The sequence below is a fragment of the Lonchura striata genome, chromosome 17 (genome assembly GCF_046129695.1).
Source record: "Lonchura striata isolate bLonStr1 chromosome 17, bLonStr1.mat, whole genome shotgun sequence".
Taxonomy (NCBI): Eukaryota; Metazoa; Chordata; class Aves; order Passeriformes; family Estrildidae; genus Lonchura; species Lonchura striata.
In genome coordinates this window covers 3,093,473-3,108,505 of record NC_134619.1, presented here as the reverse complement: position 1 = coordinate 3,108,505, position 15,033 = coordinate 3,093,473, and the positions used below count along the sequence as shown (strand labels likewise).

Here is a 15,033-nt window from a genome sequence, read left to right as displayed (position 1 = left end):
GGTTTTTTGTTTTGTGTTTTATTTTTTTTTTTTTTGTGCGTGGTTTTTGTTTTTGGTTTTTTTTTTTGGGGGGTTTTTTTCGGTATGACTTTTATTTTATTTTTTTTCCAAAGGCCAGATTGGGCAACCTGAATGTCCTTGGGATTAAAGTAGGATGGGTTTGCTCCTGGGCATGGTAAGGCTGGGCTGCTCCTCAGAACCTGAGCTTGGGGTAGAGATGGGGCAGGAGGAGCATCCCAGCTGGAAAGCAGCATCCCCTTTGTTCTGGTAATCATCCTGGGCCTTCCTGTTGCACCTCTTGGTGTAACCCCCAGGTACAGCAGTCCCAGGGCACTGAGGGATGGATGAGACACTGGTGTGTTGTCCCAGATGCTGATGGAATTCTCACTCCTTCTTCAGGCTCTGCTGGTTCTGTGTCTGTGTGTGCAGGAAGCCTGGTGAAGGTCATTTGTAAGTGGCACATCTTGTGTGTCACAACCTGGGAAGGAGTTTCCTGGGTCAAAACCTCACCTGTGTCACTGAAGCATCAGGACCAATTTAGCAAGATTTGGTTCACTTAAGGCTTCTCTTGTCCTAGGAAAGGAACTGTCCTTTTTTACTACTTTGGCCTTGCTTTTCTTTAGAAATATAACCCCTTTTAACAGAAAAGGAAGTTTTCCATCTTTCCATCACCAGCTTCATTTATACTTTTTCTTGTGTTTTCTTACCACGGCCTAAGCATATGCTGCATTTTGAGGCTGAAGTGACTCATCTTCTTAAAAACATTTGTTTATTGGTTTTTTGGGGGTTTTTTGGTTTTTTTTTGTTTTTTTTTTTTTTTTTTTTTTGCTTAGTTTCTTCTTGTCCATAGTGATTTGTGCAAGAGATGGGCCCTGCACCCAGGCTGGGTGGCTGCTCTGCTGCCCATGGGGAGGGCAGGCACTGGGGGATGCTCTCAGTGCTCAGTTACAGCTGGCACCAGGACATACCTTTGGGAGGTGTAGGGACACCCCTACACAGTGGGGCTGACGTGGGAAGAGTCCTTGTGCCTTTTTTTCAATGGTTGTCATCGTCCCCTTTCCCAGCCCTTTTGGTTTTGGTGTGTTTGTGCCTGTGGCCAGTCTGGGTTCTGCTCAGAAGCTCCTGTTCCAGTCAGTTCCTCCAGCACAGGGCACCAGGGGCAGCTTTTGGGTTCCACAGATGAGCTGTGCTGCTTTGGGGCTGGATCTGATTTATGGGAATGTGGTTTTATTCTATGCTGTTCCTCTTGCAGTGGCACTGGGCAACTTGTTGGGGTTGCTGTGAAAGACCCAGAGCTTGCCTTTTATTCTAGCTAAAAAGCATTTTTAAGGCAAAACTCCTGCACAATGTTTGGCTTTTAATCCTTTTCTTCCCACTCCATGTGTGACCTTTCAGAGTAGAGGCAGCTGCATTTTAGGGGTACTGGAAGGATCTGGGCTCAAAGTCCTTTATCCATCCAGCTCAAAGTGCCAGATAAGGCTCCTGCTTTCAAGGCATAATTCTGCTTTCTGCAGGCAGTGGGCAGAGCTCTTGGAGCATTTTGGGCAGTGGCAGAAATAGCTGCTGTTTAGCAGAAAGAGCTCCAAGGTAACTGGCAGCACTCACCACCTGGACTGTTTTCTTGACATTTATTTGCTTTTACTGGCACTCAAATGCCACCTGTCAGGAGAAAACTTTCCATTAAAAAAAAAAACAAACCATGAAAAACCTAGTAAATTTGCCTGACTCAGCAGAAGCCACCCCAGCTGGTATGAGTGGTGCCCTTTGAGGTCTGGTGGGCCTTGCTGTGTGTCTGCAGATATGTATGTGTGTGTCTGTATGGATTAAATACAGATGGCAGCATCCATGATAGCTTAGGGCATGGCTTTCCCATTTTATAGCTGTTGCTGCTGAGAAGCAAACAAGCTGTAAATCCCCAGAATGATTGAATTTTGCTGTCTGGCTCCTCATTTATGCTGGGCACTGGAGTTGCTGCTGCCCAGTCCTGGGGGCTGGGGGGAGTGACCGAGCAGTTTGGGAATGGCATGTTCTCCTCGGGCAGCAAATTCATGGAAATAATGACCCAGCACAATGTTTGCCTCCAGCACTCAATTTTCCTTAGCCTCAGGGAGGTGTGTGAGGAATTATTTCCTTAGGAAATTTTAGGAGCGACTTCTCGCTGCCTCCTGCCAAGTGCCTGCAGAGTTAACCGGATAGTCTGTTGTTTGCTTGTTCTTGTTTGTTTGGAGGGGTTTTGGCAGTTTTCCCTTCTGCCAGTTCAAGCCACTCAAGCTGCCACTGTCAGCTGAGCCCTGAGCCGGGGCTGTCTGGAGCTGCGGGACGTGGCCCCGTGGCAGAGGCATCGCACCCATCTGGCGTCTCACCCAAAAGCAGGAGCTCTTCCTGTGGTGGTGGGCAGCCTTGGAAACAGGGGCTGCCACTGCCTGCTGTGCTCTGCTGTCCCCTGGGCCACCACTGTCTGACCCCTGGGACACAGGGTTGTGCTGAGGGGGGCTCAGTCCTGTCCTCCCCAGAGGAAGGAGTAGCAGTGATGAGAAGAGAACTGCAGAAATTTAGCTTGCATTTAGCTGAACTGTTTCATTAGGATAAATTATGTTGGCTCGTGGCTCTGCAGCCCCAAGAGAGGCACGTGAGGCTCTGGGATGCTCCTGGTTTTGTGCCCAGTACTGGGGACACCCAAGAGGTCTTTGGGAAGTCCTGTCTGTGCTGTAGCCAGGAAACACTTTGCAGTATAGATTGTCTGCAAAGATCCCTCCTGGAGGCTCTTCTGTGACACTGAAAAATTGAATGAATGAGGTTTTTGTGGGCTCAGGGCACACAGAGCCCACGTGTGAGAGCTGTAGCAGGAAGGGTGCAGTGTTGTCAGTGGTGTCTCAGCCACCTCAGTTGTTCTTGTGCTCAGTTACCTGCTGCTGTTCCCGACGGCTCAAAATCTGTCTGTCTCTCTTGCAGCGGAGTTGGAGTTTGTACAGATAATCATAATCGTGGTGGTGATGATGGTGATGGTGGTGGTGATCACGTGTCTGCTGAACCACTACAAACTCTCTGCGCGATCCTTCATCAGCCGGCACAGCCAGGGCAGGCGGCGAGACGAGAACCTCTCCTCAGTAAGTCCCACCCTGCTCTTCCAGCCTCACATGCCAGGATGTGTTTGGCCTTGGCATCATCTGTCTCTGTTTTGGGGGTGAGGGGGCATTTTAGGGGTGCCTCTGGCTCTTTAGGATGCTGTGTGTGCTAAGGTATGGACAGCCATAGCCTCTGACTTTGCCCTGAGTTTTGCAGTTTGGATTTTACATTAGTGAAGTGACTGCACAAGGCTGTTCTTGGCATGTCCTTTCCTGAAACCACCACCCCCAGCTCGTTGGGGTTCATATGCCTTGGTTTAGCAGTCCCAAACTATCCAGGTCTTTGGGTCCAGTTAGGGTCTCAAGTGACTATACAAAAACTTCCTGCCTGCCCTGCAGAGAGCAGGAAATCCTGAGTAACTTGCTGCAGTTTTCACCAGCGCTGCTGCCATTACTATGGTGGAAGGAGAAGAAATCACTTGTCAGCCAAACAAGCAGAGATCTCTCCAAGGGGATGTGCAAGAGGCTCTCTGTAACCCAGGCTCCCAGCTTCATAAAAGCCCGAGGAGAAATGTGTGAATTGTACCTCTGACAGGGATTTGAGGGGAAGCCTTGCCAGCCTCAAGGCAGATATTGGTTCATGCAGTTTCCTCAAATGCTCAGAGAGACTTAGAAGGATGTATAGAGAAAAGGCATCACATTTTCTTGGAGGGCGAGCATGTACTGTTCACTGCTGCCTCCGTGGCTTTGTCTTCAGTGCAGAGATATCTTGTACAGATACTTCTCCTTTTTGGCATTCACTCTGAAGGGTCTTAGAGCCCTTTAAATAGGGCTCCCTCAAGGTCACTGCTGCATGCCCCCTTCCCTGCAGGCTGCCAGGGCAGGCTGGACACACCGCTGGTGCTGTGTGCTGCTCTGTGTGGGGCTGTGCTCCCCTGAATCAAACCTGTACTTGCTGCAGGAAAACTATCAAATAAGGGGATTGCTCGGGGGTTTTTTCTTCTATTTTTCCATTTTCTTTCTTTTTTTTTTTTTTTTTTTTTTTTTTTGAGAGGGATATCTAAGATCTTTCACTAAGCCAGCCTTCAGTGCAGTTGCAGGCTGCCCAGGGCTGTTTTTGTCACACACCACACGTAGCAGACAGAGAGATCCCTTCTTGGTCCCTTCTTGGCAGCTTTGTGAGGGGGATGCCCCTTGGGAAGGAGATGCCCTCTTGTTCTAGGGGCTGTGGAGCTCTGGGCTGTGATCCCAACTCGGGGTCTGTCCTCACTGCAGTGGGATGGGAGTGCTGGGAATGCCTGATCCCACGGGATGCCTGATCCCACGTTAAACCAGCTGGTGTGAGGGTGGAGATGGCTCAGGCACCTCCCTGCTTTGGGGCTCAGAGCCCAGCTCCCCACACATATCCCAGCTCCACCCAGAAATCTTACGTTCCTCTTACGGTCCCATGCACACATTGCAGCAGCAAAGTGTGGGCATCCGAGCACATGAGTTATTTAAAATAGCAGAAACATTGTTTTCCCATTTTCGGATTCTTTCACTGTATTATCATGTCCAGAATGTTTTACCTGCACCATGCCAAATGTGTAGTTTTACATTTTCAAAGCAAAGTTCAGCTCAAGCCCTCTATTTTAATACAGTAATTTCTGTTTTCATAAGTGGCCTGCTTTTTATTTTCTTTAAAAAGAGTTCAGAAGGCTAACATGGAAATAAAAGAGAAAATCACATGGAGATTGACCAAAAATTTCAAATGAATGAAAAATTGACTCTTTAAAAAACAATTCCTTTTCCCCCCTTTATTGTTGTTTTTTTTCTGTTTTAAATTTTACCAAGCCAAAATTTCCAGCCATTTTCTGGCTCTGTTACTTATTCAGCCTTCAGACACATCAGTGATTGCTTTTCAGCAGTGTTTGACCTCTGTGCCTCTGCTCAACCCCAGTGAGGATGTGGAGTCTTCAATACGGTTTTTTTGGAGCTAAGGAAAGAAATAGGAATGTATAATTTTGGGTTTTTGGGGTTTTTTTCCCCATCTTTATGGTTGTTCCCCTGTACATGCTGTGCATGCAGCACTGATGGAGTGGCAGCAGAGATTCCCTGTGGTACCAGCACCCTCCTGATGGGACAGAGCTCGTTACAGGAGGATCCAGCATCATAAAGACCTAAAAGGCAGCACCTTTCGTGTCTGTCCGTGGAAAACAGTCTGAAGGAGGGCTGAGCCTGGCAGGCAGAGGCCACACTGGGCTGGATGCTGGTTGATGCAATCCATTAAACTTGCACTGAACTTTTTAAATCCCAAACTTCATTTTGGTGTCGTGACCGCAGACGGGCACCGGAGCTGCATTCGCGCTTTTCATCTACTGAAATATTAAAGCAGTTCATCCCATGGTCAGGATGCTGCTGGGTCTGCTGGAGTTGTCCTTTTTTGTTGCTGCAGCTCAGAAATTACAGCTGAAGGAGAAATTAATTTCCCTAAAGGGTTTTTTAATGCAGCTCTCACTGGCAAGCAGTTTTTGTATTACTTCTTGTGTTTCTCCATTACCATTCTTGCTGTACTTAAACTCCTGTCTCCTCATGACAAGTACCTTCTATTTTCTAGAACTAAGAATATTTAAGAAATGCTACTGATAACTTTTCTTCCTTTTAAAATGGCACTTTCTCTGCACCATTGTAACTGTGATATCCCACTCCCCCAAGAAAAAGTACCTTTGTGTCCCCCAAAATAGAAAATGAGTCTTCCTGAAGGTTCAGAGACTTAATTTGTACCATGCAGCCTTACAGAGAAAATTCTCTGACATCACTAAAACAAGTAGTTCTAAAAAAAGTTGGAGATTGATGTCTAAAAAGACATTTAAAAGAAATTTTAGGTTCTGCAGCAAGTTCTGCAATACTTGCAGAGGCTTTTACAGCTGTGTTGCTCACCAGACAGCAGAATCTCACCTTTCATTTCAGAAACCTATGGCTTTCTAGGCTGCTCATTGTTGAGATGGACTCAAGTCCTAAATATTCTGAAAATCAGGGTGGGTGAGGAGAGGCTGAGGATCTGCAGTGATGTTGCTCCTGCAGTTTTGCTTGGCTCAGTGGGGCCGTGGAGCCATCCCAGGGCCAAAGTAAAGGCTAAAAGCAGGGATGTATCCTGTCCCTTAGGCTTTTCCCTCATCTGACTACTGATTTCCAGCACTTTTAATCTTGCTATGGAGTTTTTAGGGCAGCTGTGCTGCTCCCCAGATGAGTTTCATGGTAGTGTGAGAGGCAGGGTTGGTTGGTGCTGGGGTCCTGGGAGAGGTGGGTAGTAAGGGCTGCAGAAATCCAGCTCCTACAGAAAATAGGTCTCCTGTCTGCTCCTCCTCTCTCTGCACATCCCATTTGAATGCTGTTTCTGCTGGTTTGCTACTCTTGCATCCACGTGCTGCCCCGGGCATCGTTCCTGGACCTCATGTGCACAAACAGATGAATGGTGTGTGAGCCAGAGCTTTGATTCCAAACACACGGGCAGGAGGATCTCGTTGAGGCTCTGGGTGCGTGGGCACTTAGGGGTAGGGCATGTTTGGGGTGCAGCAGCCCTGCCCATCACCTGCCACGGTGGGATGTCCCAGCTTGAGCCTGGCAGGGCTGGGAAGCACCAGGAATCTCACCAGCCACCCTCGTGGGAGCTGGCTGACATCACTCCCAGGAAAGGGGGGAGCAGATGGGATATTGCCATGGCACTGCCCACTGCCAAGTTAAATATAAAACATCTAGCAGAAGGCAGCGGGGTACTCGCTGCTCAGGAAGTCTGCCACGGGGGCACGGCAAAGCAAACACAATTTTGGGAGTGCTTCCCGCTCCTGCCCACTGCTTCGGAGTCCTTTGGGATGAGGTGACAGGCTGGCAGCGCCTGTGGTGGCACTGGAAATCCTCCCGGGGCCTTTGGTGGTAGTGCCTGGGCACAGGGTTGGAGGGGAGGATTTGTCCTGTGGCAGATGCAGTTCCTCTTGGATCTTTTGGCCCTCCCTGCAGGCAAGAATTCCATGTAAAATGGACCAGACTAAACAGCCCATGCCTGTGTAAACAATTGCATGTTGGAGTCTCGAGGTCTGGAATGAAGCAGGGTTGGTTGTCTTGCTCGGGAAGGGCCATGGGGCTGCAGCTCAGCCAGCACGTTCCTCAGCTGGCTTTTCACCTCTGCTCCAAGGAGGTGTTCCTGAAAAAGCCATGGAGAAGGGGGAAGACTCTGGGCAGTCTCATTTCCATTTAAATCGCTGTTTTCCTTGCACTGGCACCAGCCCTGCCTTGAGGTTTGTGTGCAGAGCTGAGCTTCAAATCCCAGAACTTGATGGATTCTCTCTGTACCTGATACCAGGTCCTATGCCAAAGGAGAAAATACATTTCAGCATTGGGGAAAAATGAGAAAACAGGAGGGTGGGGGGATATAATGTGTTGTTTCTCTGGAGATTTTAATGTGGTGCTGGTGTGCTGTGTTTGGGGCAGGTAGAGAAATAGGAGTTCTCATAGGAGGAAGGTGTGTGGTTTCCTCAGACCAGCCTCTCAGTGCAACACTTCAAGGGAAAAAAGGGGTTTCTTTTTCCCTTGGCTTTTTTTTTTTTTTTTCCCCACTGGTGCTAAATACTTCTGCCTGTGCCTGGCTTACTAGTGCCAGAACTGGAGATTCACCTGCAAGGAACTGGGAAGTTCCAAGTTATAATTACAAGCCTTCTGGCTGTTTTCCTCCAGCTCTGCCTGCCAGAGGGATGTTGCTATATGTGAATATTAGTAATATTTAAATATTGCAGTTCCTAAGGCAAAAAAAGTCTGGGGTGAACTGTGCGTGCTCAGAGTATCACCAGCAGATGGGAAGAACCTTTGTTTGTTTGTTTTGATCATGAATTGTAAACTAGTCTCAGGGTTTGGGGGAAATTGTGGCTTCACCATGCCTTGGGGTTGTTGGCACTGAGGTTTGGATCTCAGGACAGGGTGATGCTTGCAGTGTAAGAAAGCCTCTACACTTCAGTCCCTCAGTCTGTTTAAGACAAGGACCACTGACTCTTTGGGGAAAAATACTCTGAAATCATCCTGTTGCTACAGGGTTTTTTTTGTTGTTGTTTTTTTTTAGCCAAATCAAAATTAGGCTTAACATTTGGTTATTCACTTATTATCTTTATTTTCCCATGATGTCCGTGGTTGTGAGCATCAGAATGTGGGTGTGAAGAGGGTTTTTTTCGGTTGGTTTTTGTTGGTTTTTTCTTGAGTTGTTTTTTTTTTTTTTTTTTTTTAATCTTGTCATTATTTCATGGAGCGTTTTTTGATGTCTTGTGAATCACCCACGGCTCATGGATCACAAATGGAAAAATACTCCTCTGGCATGTTTGAACCAGGGAAAGAACCCTGCTGGGGGTGTGGGGGTGGGAGGGGGGAAGTCTGCAAATGGGAGAGGGCTGTTTGGCGGTGGTGTTCTCATCCTTCAGTCTGCAAACGGTCCATTAGATGGAGGCTGAGGTGCGAGGGGAGGGAGGTTTTGCTCAGAGGGGCTGTTTCAGTGGTGGTGTGGCAACACTTGAGCGCGTATGCCCGGCACACATGATGGAGATGCTGGTTGGACTCGGTGCAGACGGGGCAGGAACACGTTGGTGGCGGTGTCTTCTCCGGGTGACACCTGGCACAAGCTGTTTGCAGAAGGAGCTTACACCCCTGCCATCACTCACCCCGGCCTCTCTTCTCCTTTCCCACGCAGGAGGGAAGCCTGTGGCCTTCGGAAAGCACCGTGTCGGGGACCGGCATAACCGAGGTGAGGGCGCCGCGGGCGCCGCCGCCCGTCCCGCCGTGCCGCCGTGCCGCCGGGCCACCTCTCACCCTCTTTCCTCTGCTCTCCCTTCCAGCAGCAGATCTACACCCCGCGGCCCAGCGAGCGCCTGGCAGTGCCCTCCTTCCTGCAGAGGGACCGCTTCAACCGCTTCCAGCCCACGTACCCGTACCTGCAGCACGAGATCGACCTGCCGCCCACCATCTCGCTGTCGGACGGCGAGGAGCCCCCGCCCTACCAGGGACCCTGCACGCTGCAGCTGCGCGACCCCGAGCAGCAGATGGAGCTCAACAGGGAGTCCGTGCGGGCCCCCCCAAACAGAACCATCTTCGACAGTGACTTGATAGATAACTCCGTGTTCGGGGGGCCCTGCCCGCCCAGCAGTAACTCTGGCATCAGTGCCACCTGCTACGGCAGCAGCGGCAGGATGGAGGGGCCGCCACCCACCTACAGCGAGGTGATCGGCCACTACCCCGGCTCCACCTTCTACCAGCACCAGCAGAACAACAACGGGGTGCCCCCCATCTTGGAGGGCAGCAGACTCCATCCCTCACAGATCAATGGCCTTGAGAGCACAACGACGACGACGGCGTGGAACAAAGAGAAAGAGAAACAAAAAGGGCATCCCTTTTAAAAAAAAAAAAAAGAAAAAAAAAAAGGAAAAATGAAAAGAGAAAAAAGGCAAGAAAGTAAATTAAACACTCTGCACTTCTCACTAAAAGAAAAAGGAGAGAGAGAGAGAGAGTTGAGGAAGATGAGCAAAGAAAAAAAAATGAAGCCCTTCCCCATCTCTCCGTGTATAAATATTTACTTGTTATGTCTGGTCTGAATGCACAAGCCTACCAAGCTTGCAAAAACATTTCTTTATTGAGCTGTGTCTAGACGTTTAAAAAGGAAAAAAATTCAACTGTAGTCTTTTTTTTTTTTTGTTTGTTTCTAGTTGGGCTGTGTGTGAATGCTTTTTTTTTTGTTTGTTTATTTCACTTATCTTTAAAAACAAAATATTTGCACAAAAACCATTTTGTTTAAAGATCTGCAATATAAATATATAAATATATATTAAAAATAAGAGAAAGTGTATGTGTAAGGAGCAGACGTATTTTTGTATTAGAAGAGGCCTATTCAAAAAAAAACAAAAAGTTGTTTTCTGAACTAGAAGAAAAATGGCAATTTTTTGAGTGCCAACTCAAAAAGCATGTATTACATTGTAAAAAAACAAAAAACAAAAAAAAATCGAAAGCAGGGGTTTAGAGTTATTTATATAAATGTTGAAATTTTGCACTATTTTTTAATATAAATATGTCAGTGCTTGTGTTGGTCAAAGCCTCTATCATGTCTACCATGAACCTGTTAAGGGATCTATGTGGAAGTGAAGAACAAAGTAGCTGGAAGGGGAGGAGGATCGCTGGAGTGGAGATGCCAGCCCTGGGAGGAGCGGTGAGCGAGACTGCAGCTTATGCAAATCCTTAATTTCCAGAGTCTCAGCGCGTGGCCGCCGACAGCCACAGCTTTTATACATTCCCTACAAAGCAAGAGGAGTTGGTGTGTGTCTGTCTGTCATCCGGTAGGATTATTGGAGTAACAAGGTAAAATGAAAACTCCCTGCTTCCCGCAGTCAGGAATGACTGAAGCAGGCAAAAATTACTTGATTTTTTTTTTCTTTTTTTTTTTTTTTCTTTTTTTTTTTTGGACAACCTCTAACTTTTTGGAGGGGAGGGTGGTGGGGGTTGAGAATAAACTTCTGTGTCTGAAGGAACAAAAGTGTATTTTGGTTTATTTCTTTCCATGTTCAACTGAAGGTTGCTGTTGGAGCCAAAGCGGTGGTTGTGGAAGTCCTCGTGAGGAACTGGTAGCGCACCCACTGGCTGCCCTTCAGCTGGGTTTAAATGTCTCATTGATAGGACGAGGTGGAAAGTGTGGTGGTGGTGAACATCATTTTCATTTTGTTTCAACCTCCCAAACCTCAATTTGGGATAAACGGGCGCAGCCGTGTCCCGCGGCGCCGCCGTCCCTGGTTGTCGCTATTTTTCATGTTTGTTATCCAGCTAAAGAGGCACCAGGTACAGTAGATGGAAATGAATCTACTCCTGTGTGGTATTAATGAAAGGCTACAAAAATAATGCTTAAGGCTTTAGAAGCAACCCCCCTTACCTCTTCTGGGACATCCTCCCCCCAGGTCCCGCCGCCCTCCCGCCGCCGCGCGTGGTTTATTGGTGCGCGTGGTTTATTCCTCTTGGTTTCAGAAGCGCTTTGTCTTGCTCTGCTCTTGTTTACATTTTCTGTCACCTCGCTGTCTGGTAGGGGCCTCACCCTCGTGGTGAATCTGTAGGTGACCGAGTGAGTGAGGGGGAAACCTGAGAGAGCGAGGGGGAGAAGGCAAAAGGGAAAAATCCCATTGCGGGTGCGGTCTCTCCGAGCGCAAGGAAGGGTCGGTAGGGAGCCACAGAGAGCGAGGATTTTACAAGGGGGTGTGATTTGATTTCCTGCAGGATGCTATCTAGTAGAGTGACATAAATGAAAGATATAAAGGCAATAACTATTGTTTTTAAGCAACTTTTTTATTACTTGAAAAAGAAAAAAAAAACGTAACCATGAGAACGGTTTTGAAGTTCTGACCATTTGAACAATATTTATATATATTTTAAAGAAGATGATGAATAGCTGAACTTGAAGTTTGATCATTATTTTTTTTGCTTTTTGCTTTTTGTTTTGATTTCTGCCTAGAACTAGTCCTGTACCTTCTCAATACTTCAGACTGCTTTTCCACAGTTCTTGAAATCTTCATAGTTTTACAGTCACATAACCTAAATTTTGATGACCTAAAAATAAAAAAAAAACAAAAACAAAAACAAAACAAAAAAAAGAAAAGCCACAAAAAATAAAGTAATGCAAAGGAATAAATCTAGTTTGTCGTGAAAGGTACAAAACTGGTGAATTTGTACGAGTTTTTACAATGTATCTTTCCTTTATGTAACATGTCTATTTAGTGCCTTATTAAACAAACAGTAACCCTCCCTTATTAGAGAGGGGGACACAAAATCATCGTTAGCATTAACCAGCGTCTGGTCTCTTGCTCCTTTGGACCTTGCATTCACTTTTCCAGTCCCTTTTTCCCGGAGCAGCTCCCTGTGCCTGGCCACACCTGCTGCTCCCTTGGCCGCTGCTCTGCTCCGACTGTTCTTAGGGAACTTGAACACGTTTTATGCACATTATCCTACCCAGGGAGGTAGGAATCTGTGGTGGATATTGTAAACGAGATACCAACCAAAAGAGAAAGCGAAATATAATATCTACTGCCCTCTTGAGCCAAAATGTGTGAATAGTGTTGTTGGGGTTGGGTGTTTTGTTTTGTTTTGTTTTGTTTTTTGGGGGGGTGGGGGTGTGTTCAGTAATCTGAACTAGTTTTGTTTGCTATTAAAAAAATACGGTTACCTCAGCAGATTTTGGGTGGAATATGCATCACATGTTTAAAACTGAGCAGTGAGTAAAGAGGTGGTGTGGGGACCAGAGGTTGTTAAGAAACAAGATTGTCTTGTCACAGGGTGTCACCCGGCCACCAAACCCCACGGAAAAGTCAGGGAAGTGGGCAGGGGCTGGATAGGCACAGAGGGGTAGTGGGAGAGGGTCTGAAGATGCAGTGCAATTGAACCCAGCTCTCATGCTTGAAAGTCCTCAAAATTTCAACCAATTCTCTTTTCCCCCTTTTTTTTTCTCCTCCTTCCCCAGTCCTCTCCCAGTGTGAGCTTTTATTTGTCTAATGTCACACCCAGCTCTGCGGTTGAGCGATCAGTTTGTTGAGTTCCTGGGTCCAGTTTCATTTACCTCTTTCTCTAGTTTGGGGAGCTTAATGAGTGTGAAATGGGGTGGCTCATCAACACCAAATTTCTGTTGCAAATGATGCCTTTCAGCCCATCCATGCACAAACCCCAAGCTGCCACCTTTCCCTGGGCTGCTGCAGCTCCAGTGAGGAGAGCCCCAGGCCCCAGGCAGTGGGAGCTCCTCAGCAGAACTCACTTGTTACCTTTTCTCTTTCTTCTGTCTCTTTGCAGTCCTGAGAACTGTGTATTTCAAGTGCAGATACCAGGTCTGGGGCCCAGATCCACTCCAAGTTCTGAATGGGTGTTTAGAAATAATGGTCTGTTCCTTTTTTTTTAATTATTATTATTGTTGTTGTTATTGTTATTATTATTATTACACTATTTAATGTTACTTTTTGCCTCGGGGTCCATTTCCTCCCCATTCCCACGTCCCAAATTGCCACCAAGGCAGGGAATTTGCTTTGCACACCCTTGCTGATGCCCCGTTCCCTCTGGCCTTGGTGCAGCTCAGTGGAGAGCGGTGCTAGAGTGTCCTGCAGCTGCCAGCACAGAGATTCAGGCCCCTTAAAAGTGATTTATTTTAAAAGAAATACAGAAGAATCAAAGCACTGCTAATGCTTAGCAACCTCATGTCCTAGCCTGCCTTTTTGCTCTGAGTTTTAAGTCGCGTTAGCTTTAAAAGGGGTTGTTGATCTTACAGAGTTTCTTAGCTTACAGTACAGCAAACAGCATCCTAAAAGTGCCCCCAAACCCCACTGGCCTGCAGTGGGAAGGTGGCTTTGTCGATTCTGGTGGGGTGGAAGGATGGGTTTCATTTGGGGCTGTCACTATCAAACACGTGTTCCCTTCACAACCCTTGGTTACACCGGTTTGGAGACTCAGCTTTACTAATCCAGCGTGTTGTTTCCATAAGTGTTACAAAATTCATTCTGTCTTAAGTGGGGTCTAAGGAAATCCAATTGCTTTCTGGAGAATCACCCTTTTGTATGTGTATTGAATTATAAAATTGCACTAACTGCTATATTAAAAAAAAAATTTAAAAATCAAAGCCCAGTGTTTTTCCTAAGGATTGGGAAAAGACTGAATCAGATGTGTAGCATTAACAGTGCTAGACCAGAACAGAATGAATTTTAATCTCTTCTGTCTCTGAACTGCTCAGAGATTTTCTGTGTACAACACAAAGCTACAAAAAAAAAAACACAAAAAGAAGTTTTCCAGAAACTGCGCTTCAAATTTTTGCTGTACTATAGAAGCTCATGAAGGACAACATTAAAGTCCTAATTTGCCTGCCTTATAGACACATTTCATTGTATTAATATTTTCTTAAACTTCCAGTTGCATTGTGTTGGCTTTGGAGTTTGTTATAGGCAGTCCTGTATCTTGAGTTCTGTTCAATTTAAACTTATGTAAACTATTGACAGCACATGCAATGCAGTACTTATCTATATTTTGCTGTTTTAGTATGAATATGTACTCTGATGCCAATTTACAAAAATCTGTTGTAAACGCTTCTTGTGTACCAGTAACCGATAGTGGCAATTATATGTCATTCTAAAAGCTGCAATACTTATACAATAAATTTTACAATACTTTGGAAAATTTGCCTTCACCTTTTGCTTTGTTACCCCCCCCAAAAAAAAAAAAAAAAAAAAAAAAAAAAAATCAGGGTTTGTCAACACAATGTAATTTCAATTTTCCTATTTTCTTCTGGAATGTTGGAAAATGAATCTGCTCGGTTTTGGATATTTGTGTGGGTTCCCCCCTTCCTCGTTCTGAACCACGGCCCCACCTGTGTGTTGTCCCGTGGAGCGGTGGCTGGTTCCTGGTGCAGTCGCCCGCTCCGTGTGCGTGTGTGCAGGTGCAGCTCTTCCTTGGAGCAGTTTGGGTGGCACAGCTCCAGCCCCAGAAGGATCCCTCCTGCTCTGCCCAACACTCGGGTCCTGCCTTTCAGCCGAGAGCGTCACTGATGGTCGGAAGGTCTTAACTTGAATAACGTCAATCAACAAGAACTGCACAGATTGACTCAAATCCTAAGCACAGAGAATTTGTGTGTGACTTTTTCTTTTTTTTTTTTTTTTTCCTTTCTGAAACTGTGGTCAAATTGCAGTGATCACATTAAAGCGATTGAAAACTTGACTGTTTGCAGGGGGTTTTCTTTTGTGTGTCTGAAGGATGGATGTCCTGTAGATTCACCCAGACCTCGGGTTTCCCCCTGGGGCTAAGGGATGTGTAGTCATTAAAATCATTAATCCCTGGGGTTTGCTGCCAGCTCTGCCCCAAGCCCTTGTGTCACTGTAAGACACGTGAAAGCACGACGCGAGCCACCTGCTATTTGCAAGGTAAAGATAAAAGTTTATTCTCTGACTCCAACTTT

At 46.5% G+C, this 15,033-nt stretch overlaps 1 protein-coding gene across 3 annotated transcripts in view; it reads left to right on the top strand.

The window, feature by feature from the left end:
* PMEPA1 (prostate transmembrane protein, androgen induced 1) overlaps positions 1-14,258 on the top strand; it is a 43,311-nt gene extending 29,053 nt beyond the window's left edge. For 2 of the 3 annotated variants that reach the window (XM_031506558.2, XM_021553608.3), the window contains 3 exons: positions 2,953-3,107; positions 8,773-8,826; positions 8,918-14,258. In XM_031506558.2, the coding sequence (XP_031362418.1) occupies positions 2,953-3,107; positions 8,773-8,826; positions 8,918-9,475 (767 nt within the window). In that variant the 3' untranslated portion in view covers positions 9,476-14,258. The remainder of the gene's footprint in view (positions 1-2,952; positions 3,108-8,772; positions 8,827-8,917) is intronic. The other variant, XM_021553607.2, reaches the window with a different exon arrangement.
* The last annotated feature ends 775 nt before the right edge of the window (positions 14,259-15,033 follow it).